General features: G+C 50.5%; 1 protein-coding gene across 1 annotated transcript; it reads right to left on the bottom strand.

Annotated features, from left to right (window-relative positions):
• Positions 1-957: 957 nt before the first annotated feature.
• On the bottom strand, positions 958-5,784 carry GJB6 (gap junction protein beta 6). Its single transcript, XM_040988336.1, has 2 exons — positions 5,712-5,784; positions 958-2,467 (listed from the first exon to the last, which is right to left on the bottom strand). The coding sequence occupies exon 2, from the start codon at positions 2,448-2,450 to the stop codon at positions 1,665-1,667; it is 786 nt and encodes a 261-aa protein (XP_040844270.1). The 5' UTR covers positions 2,451-2,467; positions 5,712-5,784; the 3' UTR covers positions 958-1,664.
• Positions 5,785-18,160: the final 12,376 nt, after the last annotated feature.

An 18,160-nucleotide genomic window follows, 5' to 3' on the forward strand; every position in this document is an offset into this window, starting at 1 on the left:
GGTCCATCTGGGTATCTATAACATCACTTGAGAGCCAAGCAAAATTAGCAACTTAAAAATGAGCCCGAAACTGATATTTTGAGCTGCGAGTTCTGCCTGTGGTTGCCGTGGCAGGGCCAGACCACATGATTTTTCTGGCATTCTGTCCTGTACGCCTGCTAGCCGGAGGTTGCATTCATGTGACCTGGACCTGTGCTGCAAGCCTATGGGGAAATCTGTAAATCCCTGGGGAAAGCCTTGCAGAATGCAAAGCTATGAGTGTGTCTCTGGGTTGCCATGGGCTGAGTGGTGCAGATGAGGCCTGGAAGGCAAGCTTCTTGCAAGGCTGCTCTGATTTGGGTACGCTGGGAGACAGCGAGACCTGTGAAAGGAATGAGTTCTGGGGTGCCCAGCCAGGAAGGGATTGACACTGTTCTCCCTGGAAGTCCTTGGAGGGGAGTTTGCTAGAAGCAAACAAGCCTGGCATCTTCTTCAACCACTAACCTGCTTCTCTTGTCGTGGGTCTGCTGTCTCTCTCACACACACTCCTGCCGTGATGTCATCAGTGTGCTGTGATGGGTCGACCAGAACTGAGCGGATGCTAGCATCAGATTCTCGCACCTCTCGACTGTATGAGCTCAGCAAACCTCTTTGCTTTGTGTGACTCAACTTCTGGGGTATTTGTCATAGCAACACACAATGGGTGAGGATGGTGGCCCAGGACCTTGCAAGGCTCCTCTTGGTCAGGGCTGGGCAATTTAGAGGAGTCCTGCCAGCCACCCACCCTTCTCCAAGCTAGCAACCAGGTAGGTCTGATGTGAACATGCGAGGGTCCCTGCTGAAGCCCAAGGCCCCACTCCCCAACAGGAACTGGTGTCCTCCCCAGCAAAGGCGACACAAGAACTTGCCACTCCACCAGGGCTGGTGGGGAAGTGCAAGAATGTGCCAGAAACTCACAACGCACAGAAAGACTGAAGCAAGAGATCAGGCTTTATTGAGGTGATCACATTCTGGTTTCCTTTGTTCACACTGATTGGCAAATAGGCTAATTAAAAAAAAATCCCAAACCTCCCCACAACCATACAGCTCTATTGACACTGAGAAGGCAGTGAAAAATGCATTGTGCAGTCCACCTTAGGAGGCGCACAACACTTCACAAAGGTGTCAACAGACAATGCACAATAGTATCTACAGGACAGACCCTCGTGAGTTTAACAGTTAGGCACTTGTGGTCTAAGTCTAGAATCCACATCGTCTATGTTTCCAGGTGAGGACGGCCCGTCATTATAAAAATACTTTATATGAATTCAAAACCAGAACTACAACAAGTTCAATTCTACAAAAATATGCCTTTGTCTATGCCATTTCTGGATAAATGTTATTTATCAACAGGAGTGACACAAGCTTGTCAGGAAGCACCAGCCAGGTCGAAATGTCCAACGTGAAAGACACCCGGGACGGTGACTTCGAGGCTCAGCTGTCACCCCGAGGGTCGCTTTCAGAGACGCATCACGGCTTTGATAACGCTGCATGGGAATGGCGTGCAAATATTCTACAAAAAGTTAACTCAAGTATCTATTTATCGCAAGAGTCCTTTGAAAAGACAAACCCTTCAGTCTAGCAAGGGAACTTTGAGGTGTGCGTCCCCTTCCGGAGGCGACAAATGTGGTCTGGCTTTGAAATGCTTAACTAGGAAAACCTGTGATGGCGTTTTGGCCACTATCTGAAATCAGCTCATTCATTTCGTTCTCCTTTCTCTCCCTGAGGGCGTGGTTGGGGTGGTTCTTGTGCGCTTGCGCCCTTTTGGACCTCCTGAAACACACTTTGAGCAGCAGGTAGCACAGTTCAGCCACGTTCAGCAGCATGCACACCACGGAGGCAGAAATCATAAAGATCGTGAACACAGTTTTCTCGGTGGGCCTGGAGATGAAGCAGTCGACCAGGTTGGGGCAGGGTGCAATTCCGCACTTCAGCACCCACGGCAGGTGGTACCCATTGTAGAGGAAGTAGAAGACGTACATGAAGGCGGCCTCGAAGATGACGCGGAAGAAGATGCTGCCGGTGTAGGTCCACCACAGCGAGCCCTCGATGCGCACCTTCTGCTTCTTAATGTCCTCCAGGTCTTTGAATTCGTTCCTCTTCTCTCCGCGCTGGAACTTGCGGGCCGTCTCGTGCCTGTAGTAGGCCACGTGCATGGCCACCAGCAGCGCCGGGGTGGACACGAAGATCAGCTGCAGGGCCCACAGCCGGATGTGGGACACCGGGAAGAAGTGGTCGTAGCACACGTTCTTGCAGCCGGGCTGCAGCGTGTTGCACACGAAGTCTTCCTGCTCATCCCCCCACACTTCCTGTGCGGCCACCACGAGGATCATGACGCGGAAGATGAAGATGACGGTGATCCACACCTTCCCGATGCTGGTGGAGTGCTTGTTGACACCCCCGATGAACGTGTGCAGGGTCCCCCAATCCATCGTGCCCGCTTACGCCTCTGTGGGCAGAAAGGACCAAAGGCCAGTGAGTGCCAACAGCCAATGCTCAACAGTGACATCAGGGATGTGAGCGGGGATCTCTGTGAGTAGGCCGGGACATTCTGTAACCACAGGCTTCTGATCGGGCAGAGGGCTTTCCTGACTGATACACAGTGGCCACTCCAAAAACACATAGATATATTTTATATGAAATACATATACAACTATAAATGTTTATTCTTTACATATATATACATATATGTGCATGTATATGTACGTATGTATGTATTTTACCAGAAGTAACTTTCTTGGAGAGAGCTTGTAAAATCAGCATCACTTAACTGAATTAAGATTTAATAGAGGGATTTCGGAAAGTCTAAAGAAATGGAATTACAATCTGCTTATTTGGGTGCAATCTTAAAATCCATGCCTGGCTTTTTCATAAAACACGAGGTTTTGGAAGACCCTTTCACGTATGAGATTGCAGTTGCCATTAGTGCAGGAACAGAGGTAAGCTCCCTTTTGATCATTATGTAAATGCACACCGTTAATGGCTCGATTTTCCCAAAGGACTCTCAAAACTTGCACAGTGGATTTCATTCATATCCTGGCTTGTCCAAGAAACAAAAAATCATTCATTGAAGGGCCTCATCTAGTTTCCCCAACAGACTAAGAAGGGGAAAAAGAAACCAAATACCAATTTACTCCATACAACATGTTTATATTGACTTGTAACGTGAATAGCATCATCCGCTGTGATCATGTGTTCTTAGGAAATTTAACATCCTCTACTACCCTCTTCCCAAGCAGCCTCTTCCCAAACAGAATCACAAGGTCCCGCACAAACCACTCTCTTGTTCTCCAACGTAATCAGGCCCCAGGGTTGGCTTTCTCTCAAAAGCAGATGGCGCTCTCCCCAGAACGACCAGGGCACCAGGACCTGCTCAGGGCCTCCCTTCTTGCTCAGGGCTGAAACTACGGAAAACGCTGCTTCAATTCCAACAGCGTTCTTCTTGTCTCAGCATTGCCACAGAAGACTAAGGAATCTGTCAGCTTTCTCTGTCAAAACGCAAAGGAGCATGTGTCCAGCACAACAGTCAAGACACTGCTTGGGGTCCCCACTTCTGTGGCAGTGCCCGGTGGGAGTACCAGTTCCACTTCTCTCTTCCAGAGGCCTGCTAATGCAGCTCCCACGTACAAGCTCCAGTCACCCATGCAGAGACCTGAATGGCGCTCTGGGTGCCTGCCATGAGCGTAGCCCAGCCCCAGTTGCTGCAGGCATTCGGGGGGTGAACCAGAGAATGGAAACACTCTCTCGGCCAGATGGCACTTTTCAAATAGAAATAAATGAATAAAAAGAAAGCACCCCCAAATGACAAGATGACTCCTGGACTCCTCAGCAGCAGGTGGGGGACCCTCCCTTTGGGGAATGTGTTCCAGTCATTTCTTTGCAGGTGACTGTGGGATGACAGAGCTACCAGAGTCTGGCGAAGCTTTTGTGAATCTTCTTGCCTGCTCCCGCATTTTTCTTGCAGGCCCTCCCCCTTGCCTACAGTCCTGCCCTCCCCAGAGCAAACGGGCAAACGGAGACAGCCTGGCCCTACTCAGCAGGAGTGGGCTCCTTGTGCTGCCCCGATTTCTTCTTGGGATGGGGCCCTCACGTACCTAAAGCAAGATTTTTTTTTTCCCCCAGATGAAAGAAAGTCAGCAGTTTGTGTTATGGAAGACCAACTCCCATTTGGGGTGATTCTGAGACTCTGTTTTGTTCTTGATCTGACTTTTGGGGACATTTTATCAGAAAGACAATGGGTTTACGCTTGAGGATGCAAGCTCCACCACCTGGTGCTTAGGTGCCAACTGCTGCTGTCTGAGCAGGCAGGCAAGTCGTGGCACACACCATGCAGGGAACCTAGCAACTTCCACAGCATGGTTCAAAGGCTTCTCCCTCTGCCTTGGCCTCTTAACCAAACATACAGAACCTAATACAGCCGTCCCTTTGGCCTCACTTTACAGCCAACTATAAAGGCTTCCACCTGCCTGTCAGTGCCAGCCGAGTGCCTGCCACGTGCGCATGGTAGCTATATTCTTGCAGGACCCCCAGGCACACTCCAGTGCCCAGCGCAAGTGAGCTTTCAGGGAAGCCCAGGAGGAAGGCAGTGGGACGGCAGGCACAGAGGCCAATGGCAGGAAGGTATCTGGACAGGAGCACCTGACGCCCTGAAGAGACGCGCACAGTGGCACCTGCGCCTAAGAGTGACGTCACTGAAGACTTGAAAAGTGAAAGCAGAACACAAGATCTCACAGATTCCACGTTCTTTCTTTACAAATAAGCCTAAGGTCATGTCAGATAGCAGCAATGGCCGTGGGGGGGGGGCACCAGACCCCCAACTTCCCCATGTGACTGCAGTGACTGGCCACAGGGAGACTCTCCACAATGGGGGTGGTATGCAGGTGAGAGACACGGAAGAGTCCCCAAGTTTAAAGAGGACACTTGGCTCCAGGCCCTGCTCCTAATCTCCATAAAAACAAAATAACTTGAGGGAGCAATCTTCAACAAGAAGCACCTTGGGGAAGGAGATCTGAAGGCACCATACCCTTTGGGAAATGATGAATAATTTCAGCCCTTTCAAACTGTAGGAAAAACCGAAGTCTCTTTCCTTTCCTGCATTATTGTGCTTGCAGCCAAAGGGGAGGAGCTTTTCTTAGAAAAAAAGTAAACTATTAACTCTTCCGTTGTAAACCACAGGGGTGCATTTTAACTGACACCCCCCTGGCTCTCTTTTAAGCAAAGAACGGACAGACTCTACAGGTAGGCTCCACCTTATAAGCAGCTGTATTTGGTTTTGTGGTGTTGCGTTCTAAAGCGCTAGTCCTAAATAGTTAGCCCTAAAAATAAGTTAAGCCATTGACCTTACTTTTGAAGCTATACAGCTTCGTAAAGACAGGGACCTCCTCCCCTTTTTCAATTCAAATAATTCAAGTTGCTTCGCCTTTGCAGTATCGTAATTTCTTGATCATTTGAAAATGTCTTATGTAAGAATGAATCACAACTAGTTCATTGAATAATGCTATTTTAGTTTCAAAGACAATGAGGCTTAAAAGTTAGAGCATCATTCCTTAGCAGAGGAGTACCCCTTTTAACAGGATCTTTTTATTCTCCTTTAAATGACCGTTTTGAAGCCATTTGATGACTATTTGACAAATCTTGGGCTAGCTGAGGAACCACGTGGACCAAAAGGAAGCACTGAAGCAAAGCGAGCAAACCTGTGCCTTATTTCCCACAATGCCCAGGATGTCAAGTGCGTGTGCAAGGCCTTGGGGCTGTCTCCTCTTCCGCTGGCCTGAGGCTGACGGCGCACAGTGATGATGCAGGCCCTCCGCTCAGCAGCCGGAAGGCAGCAGGGATGTCCCCTGTGGGGCAAGAACACGGTAATGACTTTCACATTCCTAGAACTCCTCCAGCACCCGTCCGCTGAATGAACGTTGTGGTTTTTCTTCACCCCTAGAACCGTGATGGAGCAAGCCTGGATACTGTCAGTCTCCTGCTGTGTCAGTCTTGAAAAACACACAAGAAACAGAAATATTCTTCTATGTAGGCTCTTTCCTCTGTTAAACAACAACAGCAACAAATAATAGTAATACCCAAGTCTACCCCTTAAGGAGGAGCAGCGGGATAAATTCTTTTACCTTAACTCAGCCGCTTTTGAACACCTTGGACTATGTCATCAATCAAGACGAAGCTGGACTTTTTGTCTCTAAGAAATCTCAGATCACCCAAGGACCAACCTGACAGAGAACTGATTTTTAAAAATTACACTGAAGTATAACTTCAGGAGCTGTCCTTTCAGACTAGTGACAATGGATTTACGACTCATGCACTTCTTCAAAATTAACGTTAAAAACCTTTGTCTGTCTACAAAGTGCAAATGCAAAAATGGACAAATTGCAGAATTCCATGTCTCTTATTCCAGGAAGAATTCAAAAGGTTAAAAAAAAAAAATCTCCATTAAGTTCACCTTCCCTTCTCCGGGTGTGTTGCTTCGAGCAAGCCTTTGCCCTTCCCAGCATTTAAGCTCACCTACATTGAGAGTATCCCTGGAAATCACAATAAGAGGATGCTGGGGACTGAGGCGCTGGGAGGTGCGGGCAGTTCCACTCTCCAAGCCAGTAAAACAGAAATCCTTATGGGTGATGACACAGCCATTAGAGCGTAATACCCTCCCAGACCAAGAAGTCCGGGTGAAAAATCATCTCCCTTCGACTTTATTCTACCTAATTAAAAAAAAAAAAACATTTATTTCATTTTTATTGCCAAGTCGGATACACAGAGAGGAGGAGAGACAAAGCTTCCGTGGGATGATTCACTCCCCAAGCAGTTGCAACGACCAGAGGTTGAGCCAATCCAAAGCCAGGAGTCAAGAGCCTTCTCTGCGTCTCCCACGCAGGTGCAGGGTCCCAAGGCTTTGGGAGCCGGATTGGAAGCAGGGAGCTGGATGGGAAGCAGGGCCGCGGGGATTAGAACCGGTACCCATGTGGGATCCGGGCCTGTGCAACGTGAGGACTTTAGCTGCTACGCTACCACGCAGGGCCCTTTACGTAACTTTTTAACTGATTCCTATACAAGACTCCTACGTCCGGAATCCTTAGACGGAAATGATGCAGAGAAGGGCACGCAAGTTAGCGTTCCTTCCACTAGTCTGAATTGGTTGAGCCAGCATCTCTGTTTCTTTTCCTGCTTAAATCTCTTAGAATTCAGCAGACAAAACAAGCAAGGCAGTCACCATAACCTTTATCAGAATTCGGCTTAAACAACCTATGGAACAGGTGGCCTGCCCAATGTCTTCCCGTTCCAGTCACTAAGGTGATGGCAGAGTCCTGATCTCCCCCCAGCTCTGGGGCTGCCTGGGGCATAACCCGCCTCTCTCCCCTGGCAGGTCAACCAACATCCTCCCAGCACTCTGCCCAGTCCTAGCAGGGGACAAAACTCTCCCTGGGGCAGGCTTGGGCAGCATCCCGCTGTTCTAAGCAAGCTGCGCGGGTCAGGACCTTTTCTTCCAGCACACGGGCTAGATTCTGCTGGAACTGGGGCAAGAAGGGAGGTCTGTGGAGAACAAGGGTGTGCGGCTAAACACCCACCTGGTTGGGGGAGGCCCTGCGTCCCTCTCCCAGCACCCCAGGTGTCCACGGCTCATCGCATCCCGCCCACCCAGCCCCAACTGCCCAGGGAGGGAGACAGCGACACTTGGCACTATGCCCCTCCACCTTCCAGTCTCTGCGTTTTAACACCGAGATGTGTCACTAATTTCCTTTAATTACTGTTGTCCCTGCTATTGTCACCTGCATTTCACAAGTTCCTGGGATGCACTGTGCAGCCTACACCAAGTCAGCTGTCTTGGGGACACGGAGTCCCCAGCCCACGGCAGCAGGGTTAGGGCGAAACACCCACCCACTCCGGAGCTGGCCCATAGAAGCGAGGTCAAGCAGAAGAAGTGGGGGAAAGGGGCCGCTTATTCACCGCCACCAGACCTTCCTGAAACCTGTCGTGCAAGCCAGAGGGACAGAGGCTGCGGAAGAAGCCAAACCCGTCCATCCTCGTTCCTCCGGGGGCGCGCTCGAGGGGACGGCGCAGCGACCGTCGCGCGTGGGTCCCCGCCTGTCTCGCAGGGGCGCGAGGATGCGGATGGGAGAGAGATAACATCCCCGCCAGGCAGCCCCAAGCGCCTGGCTCGCGCGCGTCCCCTCCGGCCACCAGGGGCGACGAGGACGGCGGGGTCGCGGGTGGGGACCGCCGCCCACCTCTCCAAGCTCCCCGGCCGCGCCCTCCTCCGGCGCCTCTCACCTGCTGGCGGGGTCTGCGCGGGGCGGCGCCCTCCGCTCCGCCGGGCGGGCAGGTCGGGCTCGGGCGCCGCCGGCTCCCGGACGGACGCAGGACGAGGTCGGAGCGGGAAGTCGCGCTCCGCGCCGGGCTGTGGCGAAGGCCCCGGCTCCGACCTGCGGCGCCTTTTAACCGCGCCCTACCCCGCCTCTGCCCTGACGCTGTTCGGGCGGGCAGCGAGCGCCCGCCCCGGGACCGAGGGCGCGTCCCTGCTTCGAGGGCAGGGGGCGCTGGGCGGAGCCCTCTCTCGGAGGGGCGCGGGGCGCTCCTGCGGAGGTTGCGGGACCCCGGGTCCGAAAGGGGGGGAGAGGGTCTCAGCACCCTCCGTCGGGAACTTGGGGAGGAACTCTGAGTTTTCATTCAGGGATGCAGGCCCTCTTTAGGGGCGTAGGGGTCGTGTAGGGGGGCGGGGGCGACTGGTGGCCCAAGGCTGCTGGTGACTCAGAGCCCATCCTGACCCCGAGGGAGCGCGCCCTCTGGGCTGCTGAGTGCTCTGTCCCCGGGGAGGTTGCTCCCCTGCCTCCCAGAGCATGTGTTGGGAGGGCTGCACTTTCTTGAGGCTACCTACACCCCCGCCCTTTGCTCTCAGAGACTCCATCCTCTATTCGCCGTTGGGTACCAGTGCCCTGCCTGCCCTAGACAGCGGCCCTGGACTTTCTTATTAATTAATAACCACTTGCAGTAGTTGTGGGCGACTGCGTTTATTAGTCGCCTCAGCCTTTGGAGGCCTCCTCTAGCCAAGTGGAGGGGGCTCCCTCGGGTGTGGCCGAGATGCCCTGTGCTCCTCTCTCCTCCGCTGCTCTCTCTCCCTCAGAAGGCTCCCAGGGCCGAGGACCAGCTTAGGAGCTGGTGCACGGGCTGGTGGGGTGGCAACGTTGGAAGGTATTTCGGGACCCGGCTTTACAGGTTCAAACCTGTCCTACATCGGATGAGAGATGTGTGACGTGCTTATTCTGCGAAATTGATTGGCAATTAAATGTCCTCACCTGAGCCATCTGTTGCTTGTTGGGTCACACTGACTTGTGAAGCAGGGAGAATGCTGTGTGTTTTCCATGCTTCCTCCAGGTGGTGGGAGCTGAGGCAAGACTTTATAAAGAACCAACCCAGAGAGACATCTTGTGGGTAAGGTCTTCAGAGAGTAGGTTCTGAGTGTGAGGAGCATCAGAGCGTGTTGGGGGTGGCCCCCTGGAATGGCCTTGAACTCAGGTGGGGCGACACTCAAAGTTCTGCAGGAGGCCTGCGCCTGCACCCTCCCTGGCCTTCTGCAGCAGACCGCCCACGGTCCTCTCCTCATCACAGGCACACACTCCTGCCCTCAGCTCTGCTGAACAGAATAACCCAACATTTCTAAGCAGCCTGTAAGTTTCTAAACCGGGAAAGCTTTGTCTGCTTGCGTTTTCAGGCATCTGATAGGTTTGATCCAAGAGCGCCCCTGTGTACTGCCTCGCAAAGCTGAATCTGCATAGCAGGGTCCTGGAAATGGCTTTGGGTTCTCCGAAAGCGCGTGGCGTGGCATCTTCCCTCTCACGCGCGACCCTGTGCTTGTATGTTTTCACCCGTGGGACACTTTGTCAAACCTCAGGGGTCATTGATAGTGAGTCACCTTTCCTCAGGTGTTTGAAAAGCGTACCAGCTCAGAACTGTGCGTGTCTTCGTGCTTGCTTGTTGACAATAGCCCCAGGTGCTGGCGTCTGCTCTCTCCCTGGTTTCTTAACGTTTAACCCTCTTGTTCAGCTTTCACTTCTCACCACATTGCCTTGCTGTAGCAGAAGTGAAGAGCAGACTCCATGGAACAGACTGCAGACTCGACATGAAACACTTTGTGTGCCCACCGATACCCAGTTGTGAGGGCGTTGCATGCAAGGGGTGCGGCATGGTGGCTGGAAGCTTGGCCGGGTGTGCTCAGCAGACGGTGCCAGCCCTGTGGGACATACTCCGGGGCCACAGCATCCTGAGAACAGGACACTTGCAGCCCCGAGTGTCGCCAGTGACATCTAGCTCACCTGGCTGCACTTGATCAGGCATTTAATCAGAGCGAAGTATGTGAAGTGTGGGTCCTCCGTGACCCTAGCAGGAGATGTGGAAGGGTGGTGGGTAAGAGGCAGTTTAGGGACCCTCTGGCTGAGCAGCTCACATGCACCTGCTTCTGGTGCATGGCTGGATGAGGCCCATCGAGGATTCCCGGGGGCTCACACAGACTTTCCTGGTCCAACCCGGAACTGCGGCCTGAGGACTCTGCCTGTGGACTGATGTGGTCCTGGGAGAAGGGAAACTTGCACTCATTGGAAATGAAACTAGCGTTGTTGCTGTTCGGCTGACAAAGAGCCTGTGTTGTGTTGTGCAGGATGTGCCTCAGTTTGGGGTTTGTCTGATCTTCCCCCGCGTGATGAGGGTTGTGTGTTTCAGGAGGAAGACAGCAGAGGGCAAAGGCGTTTCTGTCACACCATCCGTACTGTACCACAATCACCACACTGTGACCTTGACCCCTGGCTGAGGTGGACGCTACCAGGGTTTCATTGCTCTAAGCGGACTCTTCTTCCCTCCTCTGACTGATGCCCCACTGCCCAGGGCCAACTCGCCACCCGGTCCTCTTTAGTATATTCTGTTTAACAAACCCTTAAGGTTTGTACCTCCTCCCAGCTTACTCATTCAGTTAGTCATTTGCTTAAATTAGTGTACACTCAGGGATGCTTATTTCATATTTTGGATGATAATTCAGGGCTGACTTCTTTACTCAAGTTGTTTCAGCTTTGTGGAAAACCCTTCCGCTTGGCTTCGATTTTCCTTTTGCTCTCTACCACTGTGTGTGTGTGTGTGTGTGTGTGTGTGTGTGTGTGTGTGAGAGAGAGAGAGAGAGAGAGAGAGAGAGAGAGAGAGAACCCTTTCTTTCTGGAACTACAAGATGCTCCAGGTTCACTTGTATGAGAGTACTTCGAAATGTTCATGAAAAAAACACAATTCAAAGCTACATTTATTTTGGTTCAAAAAGTTTTAATGTGTAGTTCTCTTATTCTGTGTTATTTCCAGCAGCAGCGTTATGAAGGCCTCACATATGCATGGATTTCAACGTTTTTCTGCACCAAAAGGGTATTTTTTAATTCCTCTTTTTGTGAACTTAACTTTTCATAAACATTTTTTAATGTTTATTTTGTTTCATCTACTTAAGAGGCAAAACCAGAGAAACAAGGAGGGAGGTAGGGAGGGAGAGAAAGAGAGAGAGAGCTGTTCCATCTTCTGGCTCGCCCCCCAAGTGCTCTCAAGAGCTAGCACTGTGTCAGGCTGAAGCCAGGAGCCCAGCACCTTGTCTCCTGCTCCCTTGGGTGGCAGGGTCCCGGCCTGTTGGACCAGCATCAGCTGCCGAGCAGGTGCCTTAGCAGGAAGCTGTGGCCTTCGGCTTCTTGCTTTGCTGATGTGTCAGTGTGCACAGCTTTACTTTCCACACCCACAGCAGTGCACATCTACTTGGGTTGTGACTTATTTTTCTATTAATACATGTGTCCAGACCAGTTTATACATTTGTTTTATATGTTCATTTTTTTAAAAGTGCAATTTATTATCTTCAGGGTTTCTTCAGTAATGTGCCAATAATTTCTGGGGCTGGTGCCATGGCATAGTAGGCTAAGCCTCTACCTATGACATTGGCATCCTATATGCATGCTGGTTCAAGTCCCGGATGCTTTGTTGCCCATCCAGCTATCTGCTTATGGCTTGGGAAGTCCTTGGGCCCCTCACCCACGTGAGAGACCCAGAAGAAGCTCCTGGATTTCTATTGGCTCAGCTCTGGCTGTTGCAGCCATTTGGGGAGTGAACCAGGTGGAAGATCTCTCTCTCTCTGACTTTCCTTCTCTCTGCAACTTTGTCTTTTAAATAAAAAGAAATGAAATCTTTTCAATATATTTATCAGTAATTTAAACTGGGTAATTTCTGCAGCAAGTCATGATTGTTTAGGTGACATTTTCTTTCTTCCTTTCCTTCCTTCTTTCTTTCCTTCTTTTCTTTCTTTCTTTCTTTCTTTCTTTCTTTCTTTCTTTCTTTCTTTCTTTCTTTCTTTCTTCCTTCCTTCCTTCCTTCCTTCCTTCCTTCCTTTCTTTCTCTCTCTTTCTTTCTTTCTCTCTCTTTCCTTCCTTCCTTCTTTCCTTGCCCATTTACTTATTTAAAAACCAGAGTGACAGAGAGAAGGATAGAGAAAGATCTTTATCTACTGGTTCACCCCTCAAATGGTCACTACAGACAGGTCGATACCTGGAACTCCAGTTTGAGCTCCCATAAGGGTAGCAGGGGCCTAAGTAATAGGGCAATTTTCTTCTGTCTTCCCAGGCACATTAGCAGGAAGCTATATTAGAAGCAGGACAGTGGGAATATGAATTAACACTCCATTGTGGGATGCTGGTGTCACCTGCACAAACTTGCTGTGCCACATACCAGCCCCTGGACTATGTTTTCATGACCTTAAGTCCACATCCTGGGATGACATTTTAGAATCCCTTAGTTCTGGCCACTGCGGAATAGACCACACAGAATCTTGTTTCACAAAGTAAGACATAACACACACACACACACACACACACACACACACACACACACACACATACACACACGTACACAATTATGTTTTTCAGGGGAGCAAAGGAAGGTCTGTGCTCAGTGAGGCGGGGAGACAATGAGTGGGGACAGAGTGGTTGGGAGATTCTGGACCAAGCTCAGTGTCGCTAGGTCAGCATGGTGGGGCTGAGCTAGCTGGGGTGGAAGGCTTGTCCCAGAGCCTTCAGGGACAGGTGCTTGTGTATGCGATGGGGTGTAACTTAGAAAAGAGGAAATAAGGTTATTATCTGGGAATTGAGAATGAGAGGGAGGGTACCACAAGGGGGGAACTGCATCAGGCCGTTTTAATGTCCGAGTTCATTATCAGCTGATTAAACTGACTACCTACTATAGACTTCAAAACTTCATGTTGAAATAGAATTTTTAGGGCAGGCTAGTCTAGACTGAGGCACCCACTGGGCCACATAAAAGCTGGTTCTGGGGGTGGGCCAGGCTCGGCTGGAGCACCCACAGGTCAGGCCAGTCGGGCTAGGCCACAGAACCCACTGGTGAGGGGCAGTACTAGGGGCAGCAACAGCTGCTGATACGTGCAGGATCCAAGATGTGGTAGGGGAACTCCTCTGCTAGGTTGCACCTCCTGCAGATGAGCTGGAGCTGGGTCAAGCCAGGCTATGCTGGTCTATAGCACCCATTGGCATGTGCTTAAGCTGGGTCTCTGGGTGGGCCAGGCTAGGCCAGTGCACAATGCACACAGGTGCAAATGAGAGCTAGGACAGGGCACAGGCCAGGCCTAGTTGGACCACAGCACCTGCCAGTTCACATGAGATCAGGCTGGACTAGATTGCTGTACCCACTGGCAAAAACTGGGACCGGGATCAAGGTGGACTGAGCTAGGTTGTAGCACTCACTGGCAAATGCCGAAGCTGGGGGTAGGCCATCTCAAACTGGGCCATAGCAACTGTTGGCACATACAAGACCCAGGACTGGGAAGTGGACACAGGCTGGACTGCAGTATTCCCTGGTAGGTAGAGGATCTGGGGCTGAAAGCATGTCTGGCAAGGTAGTACTCTCCTGCTAGGCTGTCACTCCCCACGGTGAACATAAGAACCAGGGCTAGGGGTGGGTCAGGCTGAATAAGATGGTGGCACCTGTTGGCATACATGTGGGCCAGGTCTGGAGATGGAATGGATTTAGCTAAGCCAGGGCATCCTTGGGAGCATATGAGAGGCAGATGGGATGTGGGCTGGCTAGATTAGGCCCTAGCAGAGGCTGGCATGTGCAAAAACCAGAGCTATAGTTGAGCCAGGTGGGGTTAATGGGAGCTTCCCCTACTAGGTCATGATATCCATTGATATACATGAGGGCTAGGTGGGCTAGCCGGACTGGGCCACAGCACACATGGGTTCATGTGAGATATGGGGCTGAGGCAAAACTGACCAGGCATCTGTACCCATCTCCCATGTGGATGCAGAGACCCAAACACTTGGGCCATTCCGTTGCTTCAGAGACAGAGAGAGCTGGGGAGGAGGTGAGGGTGAAAACGATAGTGAAAACGATGGTGCAGTCAGGCTTGCCCAGTGTCTGTCCCCTTAGCAGGTGCTCCCTGTGAGCTCTCCTCTCCCTTTCTCTCCTTACTCCATCTCTGTGTGCGGTCCTATCCCTTCCTCCTCAGTCACCCTTGGTCCACTGGGGGTGTTCAAGGGCCTCACCCCATTGCAGGGATCTTAAAGGAGACTTCCCCTCTGAGAGGCTCTTTTGTGACAAAGTTTCCTCTCCGCCTTGCTCTGTTCCTCATTTCCCATGCGACAAGAACACTCAGTGGCTGACCATTCCATTTGTGTTGTGTTTCCTGTTCTTGGCCCTGTATCTCCTGTATCCCCTAGATGCCATTTGATGGTTTTGTTGCAGTGTGAGCTTGGGAAGCTGTGCCAGCTGTCAGCTCGGCCGGCTCTGTGCTGAGGTCCACGACCCTTTTGCTGTTAACTCCCACTGTGTCACTCCGTGCCTGGGCTCTGGTGCTAGCCACTGCTCTCAGCTGTGCCAGGCTGCCTGTTGTCTATGAAGACACTGCCAGCAGAATTTACTGTCTCTCTAGGGCCATGGGGGCTCAGCCAAGGGGAAGCCAGGCTGTGGCTGCAAAGAATTGTGGGGAATACTGTGGAGTCCTGAGGTTCAACCTGTCTTCCAGGGTTCTGGGGCTCTGCCTACTGAGTGTGTTTTAGAATTCTCTTTGTTCCTTCTGGTTCTCTTAAATCTGCCTGATGTGCTGTGTCCATTGGGAGACCTAGAATAAGGACCAAGGACAATTTCATGGAGAAGGGATAGTCTTTTCAGTGAATAGTACCAGAACAACTGCGCATCCACTGGTAACAACAACAACAACAACAACAACAACAAAAAGCAATTTGGACAACAGACTTCATACCACAGACGTAAATATAACACTCACCAGATAAGATCTACAGTTGAGCCACAAAACTAAGGGAAAAAAAAATACCCTTGCTACATGTTGTGGGGAAATACAAATTAGAACAGCAAGATACCATTGCACCCTAAGAGAGAGACCGGTGTCTGGAAGCCTGAGAGCATTGAATGCTGGAGACAGTGTGAAGCAATTCACTGTTTGCTGAGAGTGCCACATGGCATAGCCTCTTGGGAAGACAGGTTGGCAGAGCACAGCTACTGTAAGATTGGCAGTCAAACCCCTTGGTGTTCACCCAGGTGAGTCAAAAACTTCACCCATGAACAGCAGGCAACATCTGTGGCAGCTTTACTTATAACTGCTAAAACTTGGAAACAACCTCAGTAGGTGAGTGGATAAGCAAATTGGCACATCCAAGTGGTGGAAGACTATTCCTTCACAAAAAGAAATGAACTTAAGCCATGGAAAACATGGAAGGTCTTACATGGACGTTTCTAAGTGAAACAGGTCAGCCTAGGGACCAGCATCGTGCCTCAGCAGGTTAAACTACTCGTTGTGATGCCGTGCTGGAGAGGTAGGGTTTGAGTCCTGGCAGCTCTGCTTCCAACCCAGCATCCTGCGAATGTGCCTGAAGGGCAACAGAAGATGGCCCAAGTGCTTGGAGACCTACCACCAACATGGGGGACCAGGATAGGGCTCCTGGCTTCCATCCTTGATCTGCCCTAGACCTGGTAGTTGCAGCTGTTTGGGGAGTAATCCAGGATACAAGATTCATCCTGTCTCTCCTGCCTTTCTCCGTTCTCTCTCTTCTTCCTTTTTCTCCTCTCTTCCCTTCTGTCTCTCCCGTTTTCTCTGTCACGCTTACAAAGAAAATGATTAAGTACATCATTTTTATATCCAGTCTAAAAAGCCTGCATACTGTATGATTTCAACTGTATGACATTTGAAAGCAATAAAACTAAAGATACAGTAAACAGATGGACACCAGGGACAGGGGAGGAAAGAAAAATGAAGGTGGAGTGCAAAGGATTTAGGGCAGCAAAACTATTGTTTTTGACACAATAACGGTGGAAACCTGTTACAATACATTGGGCCAAACCCATAGAAGAGTCACCAGCAAGAATGAACTCTGTTGCAAACAGTGGACTTCAGTGAATAATGAAATGTATCTTAGAGGTTCATTAGCCGTAACAAAGATACCACCTTAAGGCATGATGTCATTATTTGGGGAAGCTGAGGGTATAGAAGAGGGGGGACACAAGAACATCCTGCTTGATTTTTTTTATTCACCCAAAACTAGCGTAAACGTAAAGGTCAGTTTAAAAAATACCTTTGTTTCTTTAGCTTAATGTCTTGCATTGTGCAGCTGGTAACTTTACATATGAACAAATCAATAAAATACTGAAACACTTTGTTCTTTTAAATGGGATATTTGTTATCTTGATGTTTCCCAAAGTAATTTCCTGCTTAGTAAACACTATGTTCCAGACTTCACTTGGTATTTAGCATAGGTTAAATGAATGAATGAATGAATGAGTGCGTGAATGAGTGAATGAGGCTGGTCTTGCTGGAAAACATTAAACCACAACCGACTTGCCTTTCAGCACGCACTGGAATCACCTCCACTGCCTCCAGCCTGCTCCCACAGGTCATTATGTTTATGTCAAAGGCTGCTTTGGGCTCCCCCAATTTATTCATTTATGCTTCTGGTCATGGTCTACTGTATGAGAATGCTTAGGGGCTTTGTGGTCATTCATTCATTCATTCATTCATTCATTCATTCATTCATTCATGTGTTTTAGAGAAGTCCCCATCCTGGATCATTTCTCAAATGCCCACAGTGGCTGAAAGCTGTGAGCTCAACCCTGGCCTCTCTGGTGGATGCCAAAAACACAATGACTCGAGCCATTGCCACTGCCTCCCAGTCTGGTTTAGCAGGAAGCCAGAGTAGAGCTGGAACCAGGACTCAAAGCCAGGCCGCATTCGGCGGTCAGTGCCTTACCTTCTGGGGCTAGTGCTTGCCCCATGGTGCTTCACACTTTTAGAGCAAATGCCAGCAGACCCTGCAGTGGCTCAAGGAGGAAGCTGCCAGCTTCCACAGGGCACACCTGCAGGGTGGGCTTGCCTCAGGCACTGATTTTCATTCCCTCTTCAGCACGCTCACCCTCACCCTGTTACGTTCAGCCTTGGACCTAACTTGAGCTTTGGGGTGAGAAAGCTGGACCAATTGTGTGGCACAGTGGGTTAAACCAGTACTTGCAATATGGGCAATCCTATATGAGTCCTGGCCACAACCTTCTGATCTAGCTCCCTGCTGAGGCATCTGGGAAAGCAGCAGAAGATGGCCCAAGTATGACACCCAGATGGCTCCTGGCTTTAGTTTGCCCAACCCCATTAATTGCAGCCATTTAGTGAGTGAACCAGTGGGTGAAAGGTCTCTCTCTTCATTCCTCTCTCGGTAACTCTGTCTTTAAAAGAAACAAATGTGAAAGACAAGAAGAAAAGAAAGAGAAAAAGGAGAGAAAAAGAAAGAGAAGAGAGCTCTAACCTAATGCCCACACACTATTTTATCTCCTGGGGCTGAGCTAACGCAGACCAATGGAATCCTGGAATCTCCCTGGGGAAGCAAGATGGTCCCGCTGTTTCACTGTTAAATTTTAACTAAAACCTGGGCCCAGCCAAGAAAATGGGCTGTGTGACTGCTCCCTTCGGATACTAAGAGGATCATGTCCTTCTGGAAGCTGCCTGCGTAAGATTATGTGTTGACCCAGCACTGTCTAGCTGGTGTTGGCAAAGCGTTCAGCACCCGTCAGTCCAGAAGTCACACCCTGGGGTTGGGCAGCTCCCAAATGCACCCTTTCCTGATGGGCTATG

Source organism: Ochotona curzoniae, unplaced genomic scaffold (genome assembly GCF_017591425.1).
Source record: "Ochotona curzoniae isolate NIBS_2020 unplaced genomic scaffold, NIBS_Ocur_1.0 contig_4838, whole genome shotgun sequence".
NCBI classification, from domain to species: Eukaryota; Metazoa; Chordata; class Mammalia; order Lagomorpha; family Ochotonidae; genus Ochotona; species Ochotona curzoniae.